Source organism: Nymphalis io, chromosome 5 (genome assembly GCF_905147045.1).
Source record: "Nymphalis io chromosome 5, ilAglIoxx1.1, whole genome shotgun sequence".
Taxonomy (NCBI): domain Eukaryota; kingdom Metazoa; phylum Arthropoda; class Insecta; order Lepidoptera; family Nymphalidae; genus Nymphalis; species Nymphalis io.
The window spans coordinates 6,625,479-6,643,220 of record NC_065892.1 but is presented as its reverse complement, the minus strand read 5'-3'; the positions used below and the strand labels follow the sequence as shown (position 1 = coordinate 6,643,220).

General features: G+C 33.6%; 1 protein-coding gene across 8 annotated transcripts in view; it reads right to left on the bottom strand.

Annotated features, from left to right (window-relative positions):
• Nucleotides 1-17,742, bottom strand: part of LOC126768474 (cAMP-specific 3',5'-cyclic phosphodiesterase) — a 341,168-nt gene that overhangs the window by 32,107 nt on the left and 291,319 nt on the right. For all 8 annotated transcript variants that reach the window (XM_050486608.1, XM_050486611.1, XM_050486605.1 and 5 more), the window contains 2 exons: nt 8,333-8,434; nt 223-287 (listed from right to left, as the gene is read on the bottom strand). In XM_050486608.1, coding sequence (XP_050342565.1) covers nt 223-287; nt 8,333-8,434 — 167 coding nt within the window. The remainder of the gene's footprint in view (nt 1-222; nt 288-8,332; nt 8,435-17,742) is intronic.

The following is a 17,742-nucleotide window of genomic DNA, read 5'->3' as shown; positions in this document are numbered from 1 at the left end:
ACGAGATCAATTATAAAGACAAACTAAGTACATGAAAATATGACACTTACAACATTCAAAAGTAACAGCGATTCTGTCATGTAAGGACTTCTTATCTCGTAATGTTAATTTGATGATTCTTTAAATGTTATAATAATTATTATAGTCAAAGCTGCATTTCACTTTCCAACATGTTACAAACGTGTTCTGGGTGTTTTTATATAAAATAAAATTTTCGCTTACCCCCTGGATTGAAGTTTTTCGGTTGCGGTGTGACTGCGGTAGCGGCCCCTGATGATCTTCGCGATCTGGAATCATAGAATTAAAAATTTAGAATTGAGTTATACAAAAAATACATTTGTTAAATATAGTTATGTAAGTAAGTTGTATCGGTAAAGTGGTGAAATCAATATGTACAAATATAAATAAGAAAAATGTTACATAGACCGGCTTTTAAGATTAAAGGTAAGCATCGAAGATTATAAGTCTAAGAGCCTATTTCTTTTCAAAGTATTTATGTACTTTGAAATAGTCTATAAGAAGAACTCTTTGAAGAATTTTCCGTGATATATTTTTTTTATACGATATTCACGATTAAGAACGTTTAAAATAAAAAAGACTAACTAATATCACCATAATGTTACAAATTTACTGCGTTTAAAATATTGATAGAATTATGTGTAATTTTGTCAAATAGAGAAAAATAGAGTATGTTAGGGTACCATGGTATTTGGGAAGATTAATAGGATATTAAAATATTCTTTATAATACACATTATCATTGATCATTGACAAAAATTAGTGAAACCATTTTAAAGTCTACCAGAATTCAGTGCTAAGGCACAATAAATAACTAGCTCTACTTAATTAGCGATAAGATATTTTTTTGTTTTTATATCATTAGTTTATTTATTTTTATCTTTGTATTATTTTATGTTCTTTTATCTTTATATTAATGTCATTGTTTTTATGGTAAATATTTATGTACATTAACGTACTCGTAGGAGTACAGTGTTTAGCTGTGTAGTTAAACATGTATAATGTAGTGGTGTGTGGCCTGTAGTTGTGTATCACGCTGCACAAGAACTTGTTTTTTTGTTTAACGCGGTAATTTGTTAACGTTTCGAAGATCAATAAACTAAATAAATAAACTAGCTACATTATACTTTTTTATGAGAGCTTAATTAAGAGATTGTTCATTAAACGAGGTTTCTATCGAAAAATATCGTTTCTGCTTTTATACAAAATTTAAGCGTATGGTTATTAAAATGATTTTTGCCATACTTTTTAGGTATTATACGACATAATCTGCCCCTGTATAGTTAGAATGATTCCTGGTAATAATAATAATAATTTTATACTAACTCACTTTTATCAAATCTTTTAATTCGTTTAAAAACCTTAAAAAGTCAATAAGCCTGTCGCGAATATAAATATTAGGTCCTTACATATGAAATTAGCGTTTTGTCGTACTGATCACTTATTTTTATATATATTATATTGACCTGAAATATCGCCTCTTTGGTTAAGAATTCCAAATTCAAATTTATAATTTTTTTTTTTTTTTTATAGAATAGGAAGGCGGACGAGCATATGGGCCACCTGATGGTAAGTGGTCACCAACGCTCTTAGACATTGGCATTGTAAGAAATGTCAACCATCGCTTACATATCCAATGCGCCACCAACCTTGGGAACTAAGATTTTATGTCCCTTGTGCCTGTAATTACACTGGCTCACTCACCCTTCAAACCGGAACACAACAATATCAAGTATTGTTGTTTTGCGGTAGAATATCTGATGAGTGGGTGGTACCTACCCAGACGAGCTTGCACAAAGCCCTACCACCAGTAGGTAAATTCATTTAACTGGTACATTTGAGTTTTGAAAACAGTTATTCATTTGTTTTTCATCATTTTTTTCTTTGGCGTCGCTTATTACCGCACAATGAAATATCGGTATATTTACGAGTACGAGTTCTACCGTGGCACCAGTGCTGCAACAGCACTGGTGCAACGAACGAAAGATTAATGATGTGTACGGCGCTGGTGTCGCAAAAGAAAGCACGGTACTTTTTGGTTTCAACGTTTTCGTTCTGGAAATTTTGACCTTCAGAACCAACCCCGTGGACGGCCGGAGAACAAAGTGGAAAATGAAGAATTAAAGGCTATTGTGGAACCGGATCCATTATAAAGCACTTCAGACTTAAGGGTAAGTGATAAAACTGTATTAATAAAGCAAATCGGGAAAGTAAAAAAACTTGAACGAACCCATCGTACTCATGAATTGAGTGAATCGAACTTGCTAACACGCGTCGACTGCTGTGATACTTTGCTCTACCGACAAGATAATAAAGGGATTTTAAATCAAATCATTACTTGTGATAAAAGGTGGATACTGTACGAAAATCGGAAGTGCTCGTCGCAATGGCTGAACCCTGGAGACCCAGCCAAATCCCGCCCTAAACGAAAATTGACTCAGAAAAAGTTACTTGTGAGTGTTTGGTGGACTAGCGCCAGTGTCGTTCACTACAGCTTTCTAAAATCTGGCCACACGATTACGGCAGATATCTATTGTCAGCAACTGCTGACAATAGATGAAGGAAGCAAACCATGAAGGAAGAACTAGCTGCTAAACAACCGAGATGGGTCAATCGCTCTAGGCCACGGCTGTTTTACGACAACAAACAACCACTAAGAGATGAGTTATTATTGGAATGTCTGCGACATCCACCGAACTCCCCAGACCTTGCTCCAACAGATTACCATTTTTTCCGAAATTTGTACAACTTCTTACAAGGAAAAAAATCAACTCCGATGCGGCAGTCCAAATCGCCTTCAAAGAGTTTATTGATTATCGCCCCCATGGTTTTTTTAGTAAAGGGATCATTGAACTACCTATGAGATGGCAAAAGTGCATAGATAACAACGGTGCATACTTTGATTAATTAAATATATTTTACAAAAAAATTGACTTTATATTCCTCCCGTACAAAACGCCAATTTCATATGTAGGACCTAGTATATTTTTATTTCATAAGTCCTTCAAATATAGCAAATCAATCTGACCTTTTCGCAATCATACTTTTAGTCTACTTTAAATTCATCATTAATAATATAAAAGCGAATGACAAAGTCACGTAATTTTGTCTAAGTCAATGAAGAAAATGTCAATAAATAAGGTATTAATAATATGCGGGAATTAGTTAAAGACAAAGTAATTTTAAAGTTTAAAATTTTCATTGTATGTTATTATATCACGTCAACCTAAACACAGTCTTGTCATTTTATTTGTTGCTTATGGGTATGGAACAGAAAACATAAAAGAAAAATGAATGAGAAAATAATCGCACAGGAATAGTAAGAAATATCTCGTGCCCAATATTATATACATACATGTGTATCTAAATAGAAATAAGGATTATTTACAAATATTTCTCTTGTAGTACATTACAAGAATTTGTGGTCTTCATTAAAACGGTCCGACTTTGTAGGAAAATAACTGGGAGGCACGTATTCCACTCATCTTACGTAAAGGTTGCCCTTGAGCAAATATTTGTCTATCCCGAGATATCTCACGAAGGACGACCCAAAACATTTTTCATTAACACACTTAATTTAATCTCGTAAATCTTAAAATTATTTTTACAATAGTAAAATTACTTTAATGATAATATTTTTTACATTTGTTATATATTAAAGGTAAAAAAGGTTGATATAAGATTCCGTGAAATATAGAACCTACAACTTAATAAAAGAAAATTGAAGCACTTTTGCTCTCTTGAAAGTTATTTAATCTTGGTTCGTAATAAAAAGATTATTCATTCACAAACGACCTTCATTTTTATATACTTCTATAAAATACCGTCAATATGTTTATGATGTAATAATTTAACTTTAACATTTTTTAAACATGGACTAAAAAGATAGAATAACAAGAAGTATATTACATGTTCTACACTTTCGATAAATATGTTTTAATTAGTTTATATTTCGTATTGTTTAGTAATATATGAATATATAGGATATAATATAATAAGTATACGAATAGGATAAATAAAAGAGGATGCATGTACAGATGAGTGGAAGAGATAAACGCACAGTACGGTTTCCAAATGTATGAAATGCAAACTAATGATGATTATATTATATATTTTAAGATAATATACAAATAATGCACAATAATTGTTTAGTGTAATTATTTACTGGTGGTACGGCTGTGGCAAGCTCGTCTGGGTAGGTACCACCCACTCATCAGATATTCTACCGCAAAACAGCAGTACTTGGTATTGTTGTGTTTCGGTTTGAAGGGTGAGTGAGCCAGTGTAATTACAGGCACAAGGTACATAAAATCATCATAGGTCCCAAGGTTGGTGGCGCATTGGCTGTATAAGCGATGGTTAATATTTCTTACAATGCCAATATCTAAGGGCGTTGGTGACCACTTACCATCAGGTGGCCCATATGCTCGTCCGCCTTCCTATTTTATAAAAAAAATATTTACATTTGCCTGCACTACCTAAAATGTACTAATAACTTATTGAAAGATCGTAAATGTCGAGGTCTTCATACGAGAGATTAATAACAATGTTAAAACTTTCCGCAACAGTGTTTGTCATATCCTTGCTATTTATCATATTACACAATTTTGTAACAATAATAACGTTATTACCATTACAGTGAGAGGACTTTATGGGCCGTAGATATCTGTGCAGGCTAGAATAAGAAGTGAGCACCAGCTGTGTATCACATTGTTGTGTTTTAGTATGAAGGTTGAGTGAGATAGTGTAATTACATGATATGTGATATAAGAAGTATCCTAACGTCTGACGTAAAGATAAATAAAATATCTGACGATTATTTTGTTACATGTTTCAAATAATCTACAACGTATGACTTAGTAGATATGACTTACTTAGTGACGATATACGCAAGGTGGCTGGCAGCGGTTGGAGATTAAGAGCTGAAAATCGAGCTCAGTGGCGTGCCATTGGGGAGACCTATGTTCAGCAGTGGACGCGAAAAGGGTGGTGATGATGATGACTTAGTAAATAATTACCTGCTATGGGTTACGTCCGACTGTTAAGAACCTTTAATTGTGAATAATTACGACTCGATATTCAAGTCTCAATTAAAGGTCGATCGAATACTTTTAAGTAATATAAGATTACAAGATATTTCATTATCACCTCATTAAAAACGTCTAGTTACGAAAAGTATAATAAGAGTATATTTTATATTTATTTAATATAAAATTCAAAGCAATTTGCGATACAAAGGGGAAAAGCTACTAGCATTCTCGTCACAATTTGTACAGTAGCTATTTTTAATTTTTATTTGTATATATTTAAGGCTTTATAAAAATGGAAACAATGTGTTTACGATTGTTTAATATTAAAATAGTTGATTTTTGTAATTGGTCGACTTTTCTATGAGGAGAATAATTATTACACACTCGGCGCTTTTTTTTTCCGCTGGAAAAACGCATTTACGCGTTTCCCCCACTTTAAGTGGGGGGGGGGGGGGGGGGTATGTGGGGCTCGCCGCTGCTGAAGGCGCCGGAATACCCACCAAAAAACCAGCGATACCCACACCGTCTTTTCGGGGGACGCCACGGGATCGCTTGCGCATACTACCGTGACGTCCCGACGGTAGGCCCGCCTCTGCAAGCCTCCAAATTCTAAGGGGTTCTCGGGTTACTAGCCCCGGTGACATTTACGGCGGGAGGAGAAGGTTTGCATAGCGCCGACGTCTTCTCCCCGGTCTTCTTCGGCGAAGCGGGTTAGTGGAAGCACTGTTCTCACGCTCCCGCTCCGCAGCCTCCTTCTGCGACATGACGTTTTCGCAGAAAGAGATCATCTCCTTCCAGCCCCTCTCACTACCGATCATGGCGTTTATCACGCTCAGCAGCGAGAGGTCTCCGCCTACAATCAGGGTGTGACGCGCCGTGTCACTCGTTTCAGGAGGGAGTGACCTCCTGCCTCGCTATACGGTGCAGATACCTACCGAAGCAACCGTGTCCGGTAAGTACCTGCGTCAGCCTGAATGTGAGTGTGCCGTGACTCCGTTCCACCCAGCGACTCAAGTGGGGACGGACCGCCTCCACTGTCGCCAGGCCTGCCGAGGGGGACCCCAGGTCCTCCTCCCACCTGCGAATCAAGACTCGCTGGGCTAGAGCCCTGGCTTACTCCACCTCCGCCAATCCTGGACGGTCGCTCCTCGACCTCGCTTCCACCCGAAACCGGTACACTTCCGCAAGCACCTCTGCCTGGAGTTCCCAAGGTGGATCGCTCGCGAGAAGTGTCACTGCCGTCCATGACACTGTACGGTAACCACGTATCGCTCTCACCGCTATGACTCTCTGTGGTCTCCGAAGAAGAGCCTTGTTACGAGCAGTGAGAGCGTCCACCCAGATGGGTGTACCGTACAGCGCCATGGAGCGCACCACACCAGCGTATAATCGCCGGCAAGGTGTTTCCGGCCCTCCTACGTTGGGTAGAACGCGGCCCAAGGCGGCAGCGGCGTTGATGAGCTTCGGGCTGAGTTGGACAAAATGCTGCCCGAAGCTCCATCTTCCATCCAGAATCAGGCCCAGATACCTCATCTGGGCCTGCACCATAATCACCGTTCCCTGAACGGTGATAGACGCTCCTCGAGGGGGACCTCGACGTGGACCGTGGAATAGGAGGGCCTCCGTTTTTGTTACAGAGACCCTCAAGCCCAGCATCCTGATTCGATCGATCGTGAGCGACACTCCGACCTCAGCCAGGCGGGCTGCCTCCTGAAAAGTACGTCCCGTCGCCGTGATGAGGGTGTCGTCCGCGTAGCACAGCACCCCCATCCCGGGAAAGACGGGTGCCCGCAGGAGCCAGTCAAAGCCAACGTTCGACAGGATTGGGCCGAGTACCGACCCTTGTGGAACGCCGCAGCCTACTCGACGCCGGACAAGTCGCCCATCGCCCCTCTCCCAGAGGACCACCCGATCCTGGAGGTATGCCCCCAACAGCCTTCTGAGATAGGAAGGCACCCCGTGATATCGAAGCACCTCCCTTATTGTCACGAAAGGAAGACTATTGAAGGCGTTCGCCACGTCCAGCGATACCGCCAGGACCACGTCCCCTCGGGCCACCGCCTCCATGGTCCGGGTCACACTCGGCGCTAGTTCTACATGTTGTAGATTAGTATTTTAATTAATCTATATTATAATTAATGTTTCTTTATTTATGCGGTATGCGTTTTTAAGCTGTTTATCCCATTTAGATCAAAAATTGTACAGTGTTTTTAATAATACTCGCATAAAGAATTCTAACATGTTTTCATCGACCTATCATAGGTGATGCGCTATTCGTAAAGGATTTATTTAAAAAAAAATGAGTATCTATACTTGGAATGCATTACCTAATATTTATGAAATGTTGTGAAAAATGATATCGACGACAAATATATTTGTAAATTAAATAAAAATATAATTTATTTAATGTGGCTCTAACGAGCACTTATGAATCAATAATTTTAAAGATTAATTTAATTTTAACGTTACCACTAAGAATAAAGCAAGACCATCAATACAACTTAAAAACAATCTGAAAGTAAATATAACAAAGAACGTCTGTGAGATTATGTATGTTGAGTTAGCCTTTACGTGGGGTATACAATGTTTTGAATTTTTCTTTTTATATATAAGACAATGTTAATATTGTACGCAACATTGGCTTCCTATTAAAATAATTAAAAATAAAATAAATATATCAGTCAAAAGAAAGTTTTAATAATCATCAATATATTTAAGAACATTTTAATACTTAAGAAAATACTATAACATAAGTCCTTATAACGATACTTTAGCCAGTAATAATAATGTATCAATTATTTCTTATCTGTATAACTAGATAATCACAGGCCTATCGATGAAAGATAAGTTACTATCAAAAGAGGATTAATTTTACCTTAATATATTTAGCATATTCAATTATATAATTTAATATATATTAATTGTTAAAAATTTTCAAAAATATATAATAATTGTTTTAATGTTTTCTTTAAAATAATGTTTGAACACATGTTAAGCTTCGAGCAAATAATAATTATCGTATATGTAATATAGCGATCTGATAAGCGTCAATAAGATAACGCTGACAAAGTATTATTTATTTGATTTTATTTATCAGGTAAACGTATCAGACTTGTGAAACATGTCGGTAATTTTAGATTAGAAACAGTGACTAAATATTTTATTGCAATTATTATTTCTATTAAAACAAAATTAAACTATTTTTTATTCTATTTATTAAAGTAAAACCTGCAGATATAGAGATATAATATCTGAGAAAGTAGGTATTTGTAAAGTTTTACTTACTTTGCAACCGGTACGTTGGTGAGGCATAGGAAATTGTTGCGGACGCTGCGCAGACTAGCCAGGACCTGCGCGAAGGGTGTTACGATCAAGTCTTCTCCATGACTGTGAACAAACGTAAACAAACATAAATATCATATAAGTCAAAATAATCCATAGAGAGTATACATGATTATACTATAAAATTTACATTAAAATGAACATAACGATTCGTAATGGATTTTGTTCTTTAGAACAATTTTGCAAGTAAAATTAAAAGCCTTTTTAAAGTTATAAGTGAGCGCTTTTTAATAAATAGCGTATTTAATAAAAATAATATTAAACTAACTTAAACGCTCGTGCAAGCAAACGAAGTATAATATTGAAACTACGCTCAAGTAGCGAAAAGGAAAAATTCACTCAATTACTCTTAGACTAGATTTCATAATATTTTTATATTTTCTTTACGCTAGAGGAAACAAAATTTTATTTAAGGATACATTATATATATTGATGTATTGATCATTTGATTAATGTTTGCATATTTTAACGTGTCACAGTAAACGTTACGTTACGTAATCATATTTGAGCACTCAGTAATTTTACATTCGAAAAAAATATGAAAAATTAAAGCAAGATTCGATATATAAAACATTGATCATAATAGTAGTAAGAGCGTACATCAAGTTAATTGGAATCCATACATATAATAAAACGAGCAGAACAGTGCCCTACTTCTGAAATATTTTTTATACAAGATAAATTTGTAAACAATTTTGTTGATGTAAATATAAAACTCAATATTATGTTAATATTGTAAAGAGAATAATTGGATGGGTTTAAAATAAAGTTTGCTATTGATGAGGGCTTAATGAGGTCAACGACCCCTCTTAATATCATTAATGCAGAAATTGTTATTGTTGGCTTGTCCTTCTGAGCAATAACCTTGCAGATCGACGTGATTTTCAGCATCAGCATTCAGAGACTGGCATACATTTTTCCCGAAAAATATCATTGAAGTGTAGCCACGGGTAAAAACTAGTATAAGAAAAACTCTATAACCATATATCTTATACTTTCCAAATATGTACCATATTCCTGTAGAGCTAGCCTATTTTAATAATTTAATTTTAATGAATTAAATAAATTTCACGTATAAGTGTTAATACATAGTAAAACATTTTATTTTAGAATTCAGTCTAATTCCTATCTTCCGAGAATAGTCCATGAGGGGATCAGTCTTAAACGGTTTAAGAGTCCTATACAGTAGTGGGATAGGAGAATTACTCTGTTCACGAGATGGGATAAATGAATAAACGATATATTTCCGCTCATTTATTCACTTAGCATTGTGAAATAGTACAATAACAATGAATGCAGTTCTACATTGAAATAATCGCAAGTAAATTGAACTGATTCTAATATTTTTTCTTGTCGTTCAATGCTTAATAAACAACATTGATATATTGTATTATTTTTTTACATTGGAAATTCTCAGACGCGGATCAATTACATAAGTGCAAGTGAAATCTTATGATTTTTACCTATATTATCTCAATACACAAATTTAATTAAAATTATCGCATATATTATTCTTTGGTTTTAAAAAGCCCACTAGTTTATATATTACTCTTAGATACATACAAACAATTCTTCAAATAACTGGTAGCTATTTCGATCCTTCGGGTTTTCGCAGGCGGAATTTATTAGTATTTTTATTGGCCCTGAGTTGTGGCAGATTGTAATCACCAATAAAGAACGGTTCAATAGCGCGTGAGTTAACGCCACCGTCGACTTTTCATTACCCCATTTTATCACATCGAAATACCATATTATATTGAAACACGTATTTCTATATACGTAGGTTGAGAAATTGCGTTCAGGGATTATTAGCTGGCGTTAGCTTAATTTCTACTTTTAGTATTTCAGATTTTTTATATCGATATGTAATAGATTATAAGTATTTATTTTAAACCTTTTGTCACTTATGGATAGTATCATTATTTGTTTTTAATTTGTGGTTTGCGGCTTTGAGGTATTATTCTCTATTACATGTAATAAATGTTTATCAAAAATACATCTTTTCAATTCTGTCTTCATAATATGTATTGACCCTTGTATCTTTAAATTATTCAATATATATTCATGGAAAAAGATAGTATATTGCTGTAACACTATATGACTAACATATTATGCAGATAACATAGCAGACCTGAATTTACTTGAAAAGAGTACAATAGAAAAGATGTTTTTATGAATAATAAAAAACCGTACCATGCATAGAAGTGTATGAACAACATAACCTTTATATAATTATATTCAAGGATTTTCTATTTCAAAATAAAGATAAAAACATGTTTGTAATAATCTGAAAAATAAGAGAGATCCCTAGCTGCACTATCAAATTCATCTCGTACTCGGTTGAGAATTAAAACATTGTACTGCCACATTAGTCACACACCATTTCGCATTGATACAGCGTGGTGGAATGAGTCTCCTTTAGAGCAGAAGAGGCCTTTGCTCATAACTGGGAAATTTAGAGGGGGTTACTTTTCAGGCGAACAAATTACAGCCCAGGTACAGGACACAGACTATCTCAATGTCAAAATTGATTACGATCGATTCAGTGGCTTAGTTATGTTGAGATAACAGACAAGCAGAGTTATTTTTGTATTTAAAATATAAGTAAGGGAGTATAGATAATTTATTTCTCTAATGTATTCATTTATCTAGAAAAAAGATAATAATGCAATGCAGGTGAATAATATATTTCTTGAAAATATTTGGAAGATATTCAAGAAAGAACGTGAAATAAAATGTGTTACAGAGTTAAATTCTAATGTTATGAGTTATAATATCACATGATAGGAATCATGCGGACGTGATGAGTTGGCGAGCGGGCCTGGAGACATGCCCAGCTCACGAGATACGAGTATTGTACGGTATAATGGTGCGTTTCCAAATAGTTGTCAGTTTTTGAGGCAACTTTTGCAATACTTTAGTAAGTCAACAACTATTTCATAAAAATTTTTAAATGTTTGTTGATTAACTGGTTCAATTATTCATCTATTTTATTACAAAATTGGCCAATGTGTGTTGATAAAACAACAGTTAGATTTTGCCTCGTGAACACGCAACTAAAAACGAAACGCAAAAAAAAAACCTTCTCCGAGCAGTTGTATATATACATTTTATGACAGTTTTATGGCATTTCTTAAAACATTTTTAAGTTTACATTTCATACTATAAGATTTGAATGTATGCGGAAAGATATACGGATATTATAATATAAATGGTGTAACTACAACTGAAAATTTTTTTAACAGTTTTGAATTATAAAAGTAGACTTTTAGTAGGTATATTAAATTTAAGTTTTCTTAGGTCCACGTGTATCATTTAAGGAGTTGAGGGATTTCAAAGATGTCCTCAAGAGACTGGTTCGAATTTCCTGTAACCCAAACCCAATCTTTTTTCGGTGCTTTCAAAGCTCAGAAACTGAACTTTGCTGCCTAGAGAATGGACAACGGACCGCGACATTGATATAAAAGTTTATTTGTTATATATATTAATTATTAGTTTTCGCCGGCGTGTTTGGGAAGGGACGTATTCGATATAAAAGCTTCAAACCAAATTTCATCAAAATCGGTTCATCGGTTTAAGTGTTTAAGTTATATTGTATATTTTACACTTTCATATCGTTTGTTGCGAAGGTATATTAAATTTTTCGGGATATTGATGTTTAAAATTTTTTTTTATCGAATAGGAAGGTGGGCAAGCATATGGATCACCTAATGGAATGGTCACCAACGCCCATATACAATGGCATTGTAAAAAATGTTAACCATCGCTATTATGTCCCTCGTGCCTGTAATTACACTGGCTCACTCACCCTTCAAACCGGAACAATACCAAGTACTGCTGTTTTGCAGTAGAATATCTGATGAGTGGGTGGTACCTACCCAGACGAGCTTGCACAAAGCTCTACCACGAGTAAAAAAATAAATTATAAATATTTCACGAGAAGACACAGGAGGCTTGTATTTATATTAATTTAATATATTCAAACGTTACATTCATAAGATGAATTTTACATATACGACATAACAGCATACTTTATTTTTACTTCAAGTAAAGAAGCTAAATTCTAAGTAAATGGTATATTAACTCGGAGAGAATTGGGTCGATGGCTTCATTTTCATGAATATCATACATTTTCGTTCTGACTCGATAAACGCGTAGGGAATAGTAAGTAGGTAATAATCTGTTATCCACTTAGTTTAAGTGACAAAGTGAGAAATTGTTTCTCAAAAAATCTCTAGGGACTATGCTGCAATGTTTATTGTTATTTATATCGCCTAGAATTCGTATTATCGTATAAAGTCCCTTATGAATTATTTCCGTTCTATGGTATAGAATAGATACTTTAATCACGGCCAACTTATATAATATCCAGTGTATGTAACAAAAATGTACCCAAAATCCTTTTAGGCGCTAGATAGTATTGTCACCAAAACAAAAAATCCGGGTCAATTTCAACGTAATCAGTTAATCAATCAATCAAATGAGTGGAAAACGAGATGAAATTTGACCGACAAATAAATAAACTAACGAGTAAAATTTATTAATAAACTTGTAAGATAATAAATATCAAAAATACATTATTAATAAAAAGTATATTTGCAAAGTATATTTTGATTAGTATTTTTTAAATTTATCAGGTAGGATATAAGATAGAAATTAATCACTAGAATCCAAAGACATTGCGTCATTATACAAACATTATACAAAGATCTTAGATGCTATATCTATTGTGTTTGCAATTACACCTAATTTATATAATTATATAATAATTAACTTACTGTTACTTGACTATAATTACAATTGATCGCTCACCTATAGCGGTAGAGGATTAGTATGATTGATTGCTAACTATCACGATGAACTCGTATCAAGCCTACCATGAAATAACTAACAAGTAGGTATTACCCAAGATCGATACCCAATACCCAACCAGAGAGAATACGAATAACGTTATATGATTCAACGTGAAAGAGTAAAATAAAATAATAAAAATGCAGTAAGTGTTCCATGATTTGGAGTTCATTTCATAAAGTTGTTCAGTTTTTATTCATTTAGCTCATGCAGGTTTCATCTTTGAGCTTACCTTAGAAACTAACCTATCTTGTTAGTTATATCAATCAAATGGAAACTCAGTTGTGCCTGTCCGGGTTCAAACTAGAAACAATTAGCTAAGATTTTAGCCAACACTATTTAAACCCCCCTTTTTACTATCGAACGGCCAGGCAAACGCGACCAAAGCGCCATAGGTACACAGTGGAAATTCCCCGCCTACGTACGAAGCGCTTTGAGTCTACATTCTTCGTTCGCACTGCGAAATTTTGGAATGCTTTGCCTGAGTCCGTATTTCCCGATAGGTACAATGTTGGTGCCTTCAAATCCAGAGTAAACAGGTTTCTTATAGGCAAGCGTGCTACCTAACATCTTAGACCGTGTCGATGCTTAACATCAGGCAAGTCAACGGTCAAACGCTGGCCTATTAATAGTATAAAAAAATAAAATAATATTTAATACAATCAATTGATCAGCAAAGAGTTAAGAATAAATTATCATCTTAATTTGTAAGAAATAGGATTGGTATAAATATGCTTAATTGAACATTCACGGCTGATTTCATGGTGGCAGTTTATTGCCAGCTAACTATTAGTAATTCAGTAGATTGACTTAAGTGACTTTAAATGAAACAAAAAAGCAAATGACTTTAATTAAGGTCATCGCATGTGCTCGTCCTTCTACTAAGGCCCTCAATAATAATCATTGCTCGCAGGTTTAAATCACTTTTCATCATTTATATCGTTCTCGGCGGTTAAGGAAAACATCGTAATGAAGGTCACTTATGAAGAATAAAAATATATATAGCGTAGTGGAATAACGGCAAAACTTATTTTTAAGAGAAGAGGATGCATCTTAAATTGGATATTGACTGGCTACTACTTTGTTATATACATAGATAGAAATGAAAATACATATAAATATATAAGTCAAGTGTATATATTTGGCCCAGTATATGTGCCAAATAAGTGTTCGAGCGTTAAATTGAATTAAACGTAATCCCAAAGTAACGATGGCAATTATTGATTTGCGTTCAATCCGTCAAGTAAACAGTTTTATTGATGCACTGATTTAAACACTGAAGGCTGACAGTTTTCCATTAAACGTTTATAGATTTACATGGTTATCGTCCTCGTATGCAAAGTGGCAATACGTTGCAGTCCGCTATTTTTATTTGACAATATCGAAGAATATCTATTGCATTGTTCGCATTTTATTGTCACATGAACGAGTTTGTTCGTGCATTGAGGAGCTGAGTATTGCACGGGGGTTAATGGTTACAAAAACAATTATAACATGAGAAGAGCAAATTAAATTATTTTTTTAGATATATATAATATCAATACTATGATTTTTATTATTTCATAAATATTAAAATTAGACATACGTTAATATATAATAACTCTTGTAAATAACCGTATAATGGCTTTGTTTTGTTATTCACAATAATGGAAAAATAAGTAACTGCATCACACATATGCAATCATAAAGTACATACATACGTGTCCATTACAAAACACTGCTATCTCGTAGTATTTGAAACCTACATAATATACATATATATGTATTAACGGGCTTAGATTAACTGTAACTGTAAATTAATTAAAGTAATAACAATTTTTTAATTTAATAATTTAAAGAGATAATTAATTTTTTATAAAAATGTATAATCTTATGGTTAATAATATTATCATATTGGATATTTGTATATCGAATAATAATAATAGATTCCGAAATGCTTCGCTCACTTCTTGGTTATGTAATCTCAGTTTTTCAATTTCAGAAAATCTGAGTTTTACATTCCTTTCTCGTTATCTCTAATTGCAGCATCGAGATATGTATTTACTTCATCACACTAATTACCCTATTGCGCAAAAATGTGATTCAAGTATTATTTTACATTACATTTAATGCATCTTTATGCTATAGTGAAGTAACATATTTCATATTATGTTTGTACTCAGTCTAAATAGTCACTTATAGACCAGCTATTTCCATCAGTAAATGATACCTTTTACTATTTTTGTGCCAAGCAAAACAGAACGTAAAATAATTAGGTAATTCAAATACGCAGAGGGATTAAAAAACGTAAATCCTATAATAATTGGAAATTGTATGCAAAAATTTTGATGACTTTTACAATGTGTATAAGTACAGTTGATCTGTTGATTGCATTATATAACTGTATTATTCGTATAAGAAAAAAATGGTAGTTGTTGTTCACATGTATTTGTGATGGTATAATTTCATTCATTATCAACAAAAATTATGCGATGTTGCCTTAACGTAGTTATTGTTGATGAGTGTTTGCAGAATTCTATACAAAGAAATTACCATCTGTTTTAGTAAAAAAGCGCCGTAGCGTGTATCAAATAAAATTGTCTCAAACTCGAACAAAAAGTTTGCTAGGTTTTATTATAAAGGTTTTGAAAATATGTCCAAAACTTAACGATTAGGGTGACGTAAAAAGTCCAGTTAGAAAAACAATACCTTAATTCCATTTTAGTTTCTAAGTTTTCATCGCTCCCATTAACTTCAAGCATGTTTTCAAAAACTTTTATTTTGTTAAAATTATGTTTAAACAGAAATTATATTCGAGAGAACAAAGATGTTATGTCATGTTACTACTTGATAAACTTGACATTTCAAACTTATTCTTATTAATCTTTTGAAACCAAAAGAGGTTGTATTACGCGACCATTAAAACTTATGTAAATTTACTGAATTTAATTCTTTAATTTTCATTAAATGACAATTATTTTCTTAGAAAGTTTCCTCTACATAAAAATTGCAAATAACTTTATATGTAAATTAGTTTTGAGATTCATTTTATATGTAATATTCAGATTTTTAATCTTTTTTTTTTATTTTGTTATGTTTGGATACCATTTTGAGACACATGTTCTAGTCACGAGTTGACTGAGTTTTATGTATAATTAAAACCAATTTATAAAATATAAATGTGTGCTCGATTCGAAAAATCCCTAAATCCTACTTAGTGATTTTTCACGCTAGTAACACTGGCTGATCGACCGTTTTTTTTCTTTATTGAAACCTATTTAGTCAATTATTTGCTGACATAGGTACTATTAATTAGTAAAAACTTTTAAAATTACCCTTTTTTCGTCTATTAAAGTTATAGTTTAAGTTAATTAGTGTGAAAGTAAAATGTTACTAATCTTAAGAAACATAATAATGGCTGACGACGAACTATTAAGGTAAGTTCATAATATGCCTTGAAAAATGTAATCAATGGTAAAAAATGAGACTAAACTGCGATTACGGAAATTTCGTAACAGATTCGGAAGACTCAGAGAGAGAAAAAAATGGATTACAAAACCAAAAAAGTAGGAAAACATATATCTAAAAAAAAAGTTACAAGACCATACATTACCTGAAATAAATGATTGTCGCTGTAAAATTTTAACAACAAACACATGGAGGCAATAAATCAAAAATTTGTAAATTTTGAAAATCATACACAACAAAATATATATTTACTGGGTTGTTTTGAAGAAATACCAAGTAGATTACGAACTCGTACTAAAACTAAAAGCGAAGATGACCGTAAGAATTATAATATAAAATGTAATTTAAAATGTTGTATTTTTAGAAAAAAAACCTGAAGAAGAACAGAGAAGAGAGCAGAAAGACTAGAAGAACAGAGAGGTAAAGAAAGAATTTTGAATGTTAAAGGTTATTAAAGTTAACACCAGGAATTTCATCTTGTCGTCGAATTTCATTTAAAAGATATGCAAAGCCAACCTTTTCAAATTCCATGGTGGGTGATAACTTTAAGGACTTTATTTTATACATAGTAGGTATGTCTAGATATCTTCGGGGCGGACCTGTTGATTATTATTATTTTATTTTATTGTATAGGTAGATGGACGAGCATATGAGCCACTTGATGGTAAGTGGTCATCAACCTCCATAGACATTGACATTGTAAGAAATGTTAACCATCGCTTACCTCGCCAATGCGCTACCAGCCTTGGGAACTAATATGTTATGTCACTTGTGCTTGTAATTACACTGGCTCACTCACCCTTTAAACCGGATCACAACAATTCCAAGTACTGCTGATTTGCAGTAGAATATCTGACGAGTGGGTAGGCAACACGAGCTTGCACGAAGCCCTACCACCAGTCCATTATAATGTGATTAAAACTATAGAAGCTAAAAAAATTAATAACATATAAAAAACTTATTCAATTTGTACCAGAAGATAAAATGCAGTTCTACGAAAATATGATTACGGAACAAGCTGAATTAAATGAAAGTCAAATAGTTAAGGAATTATC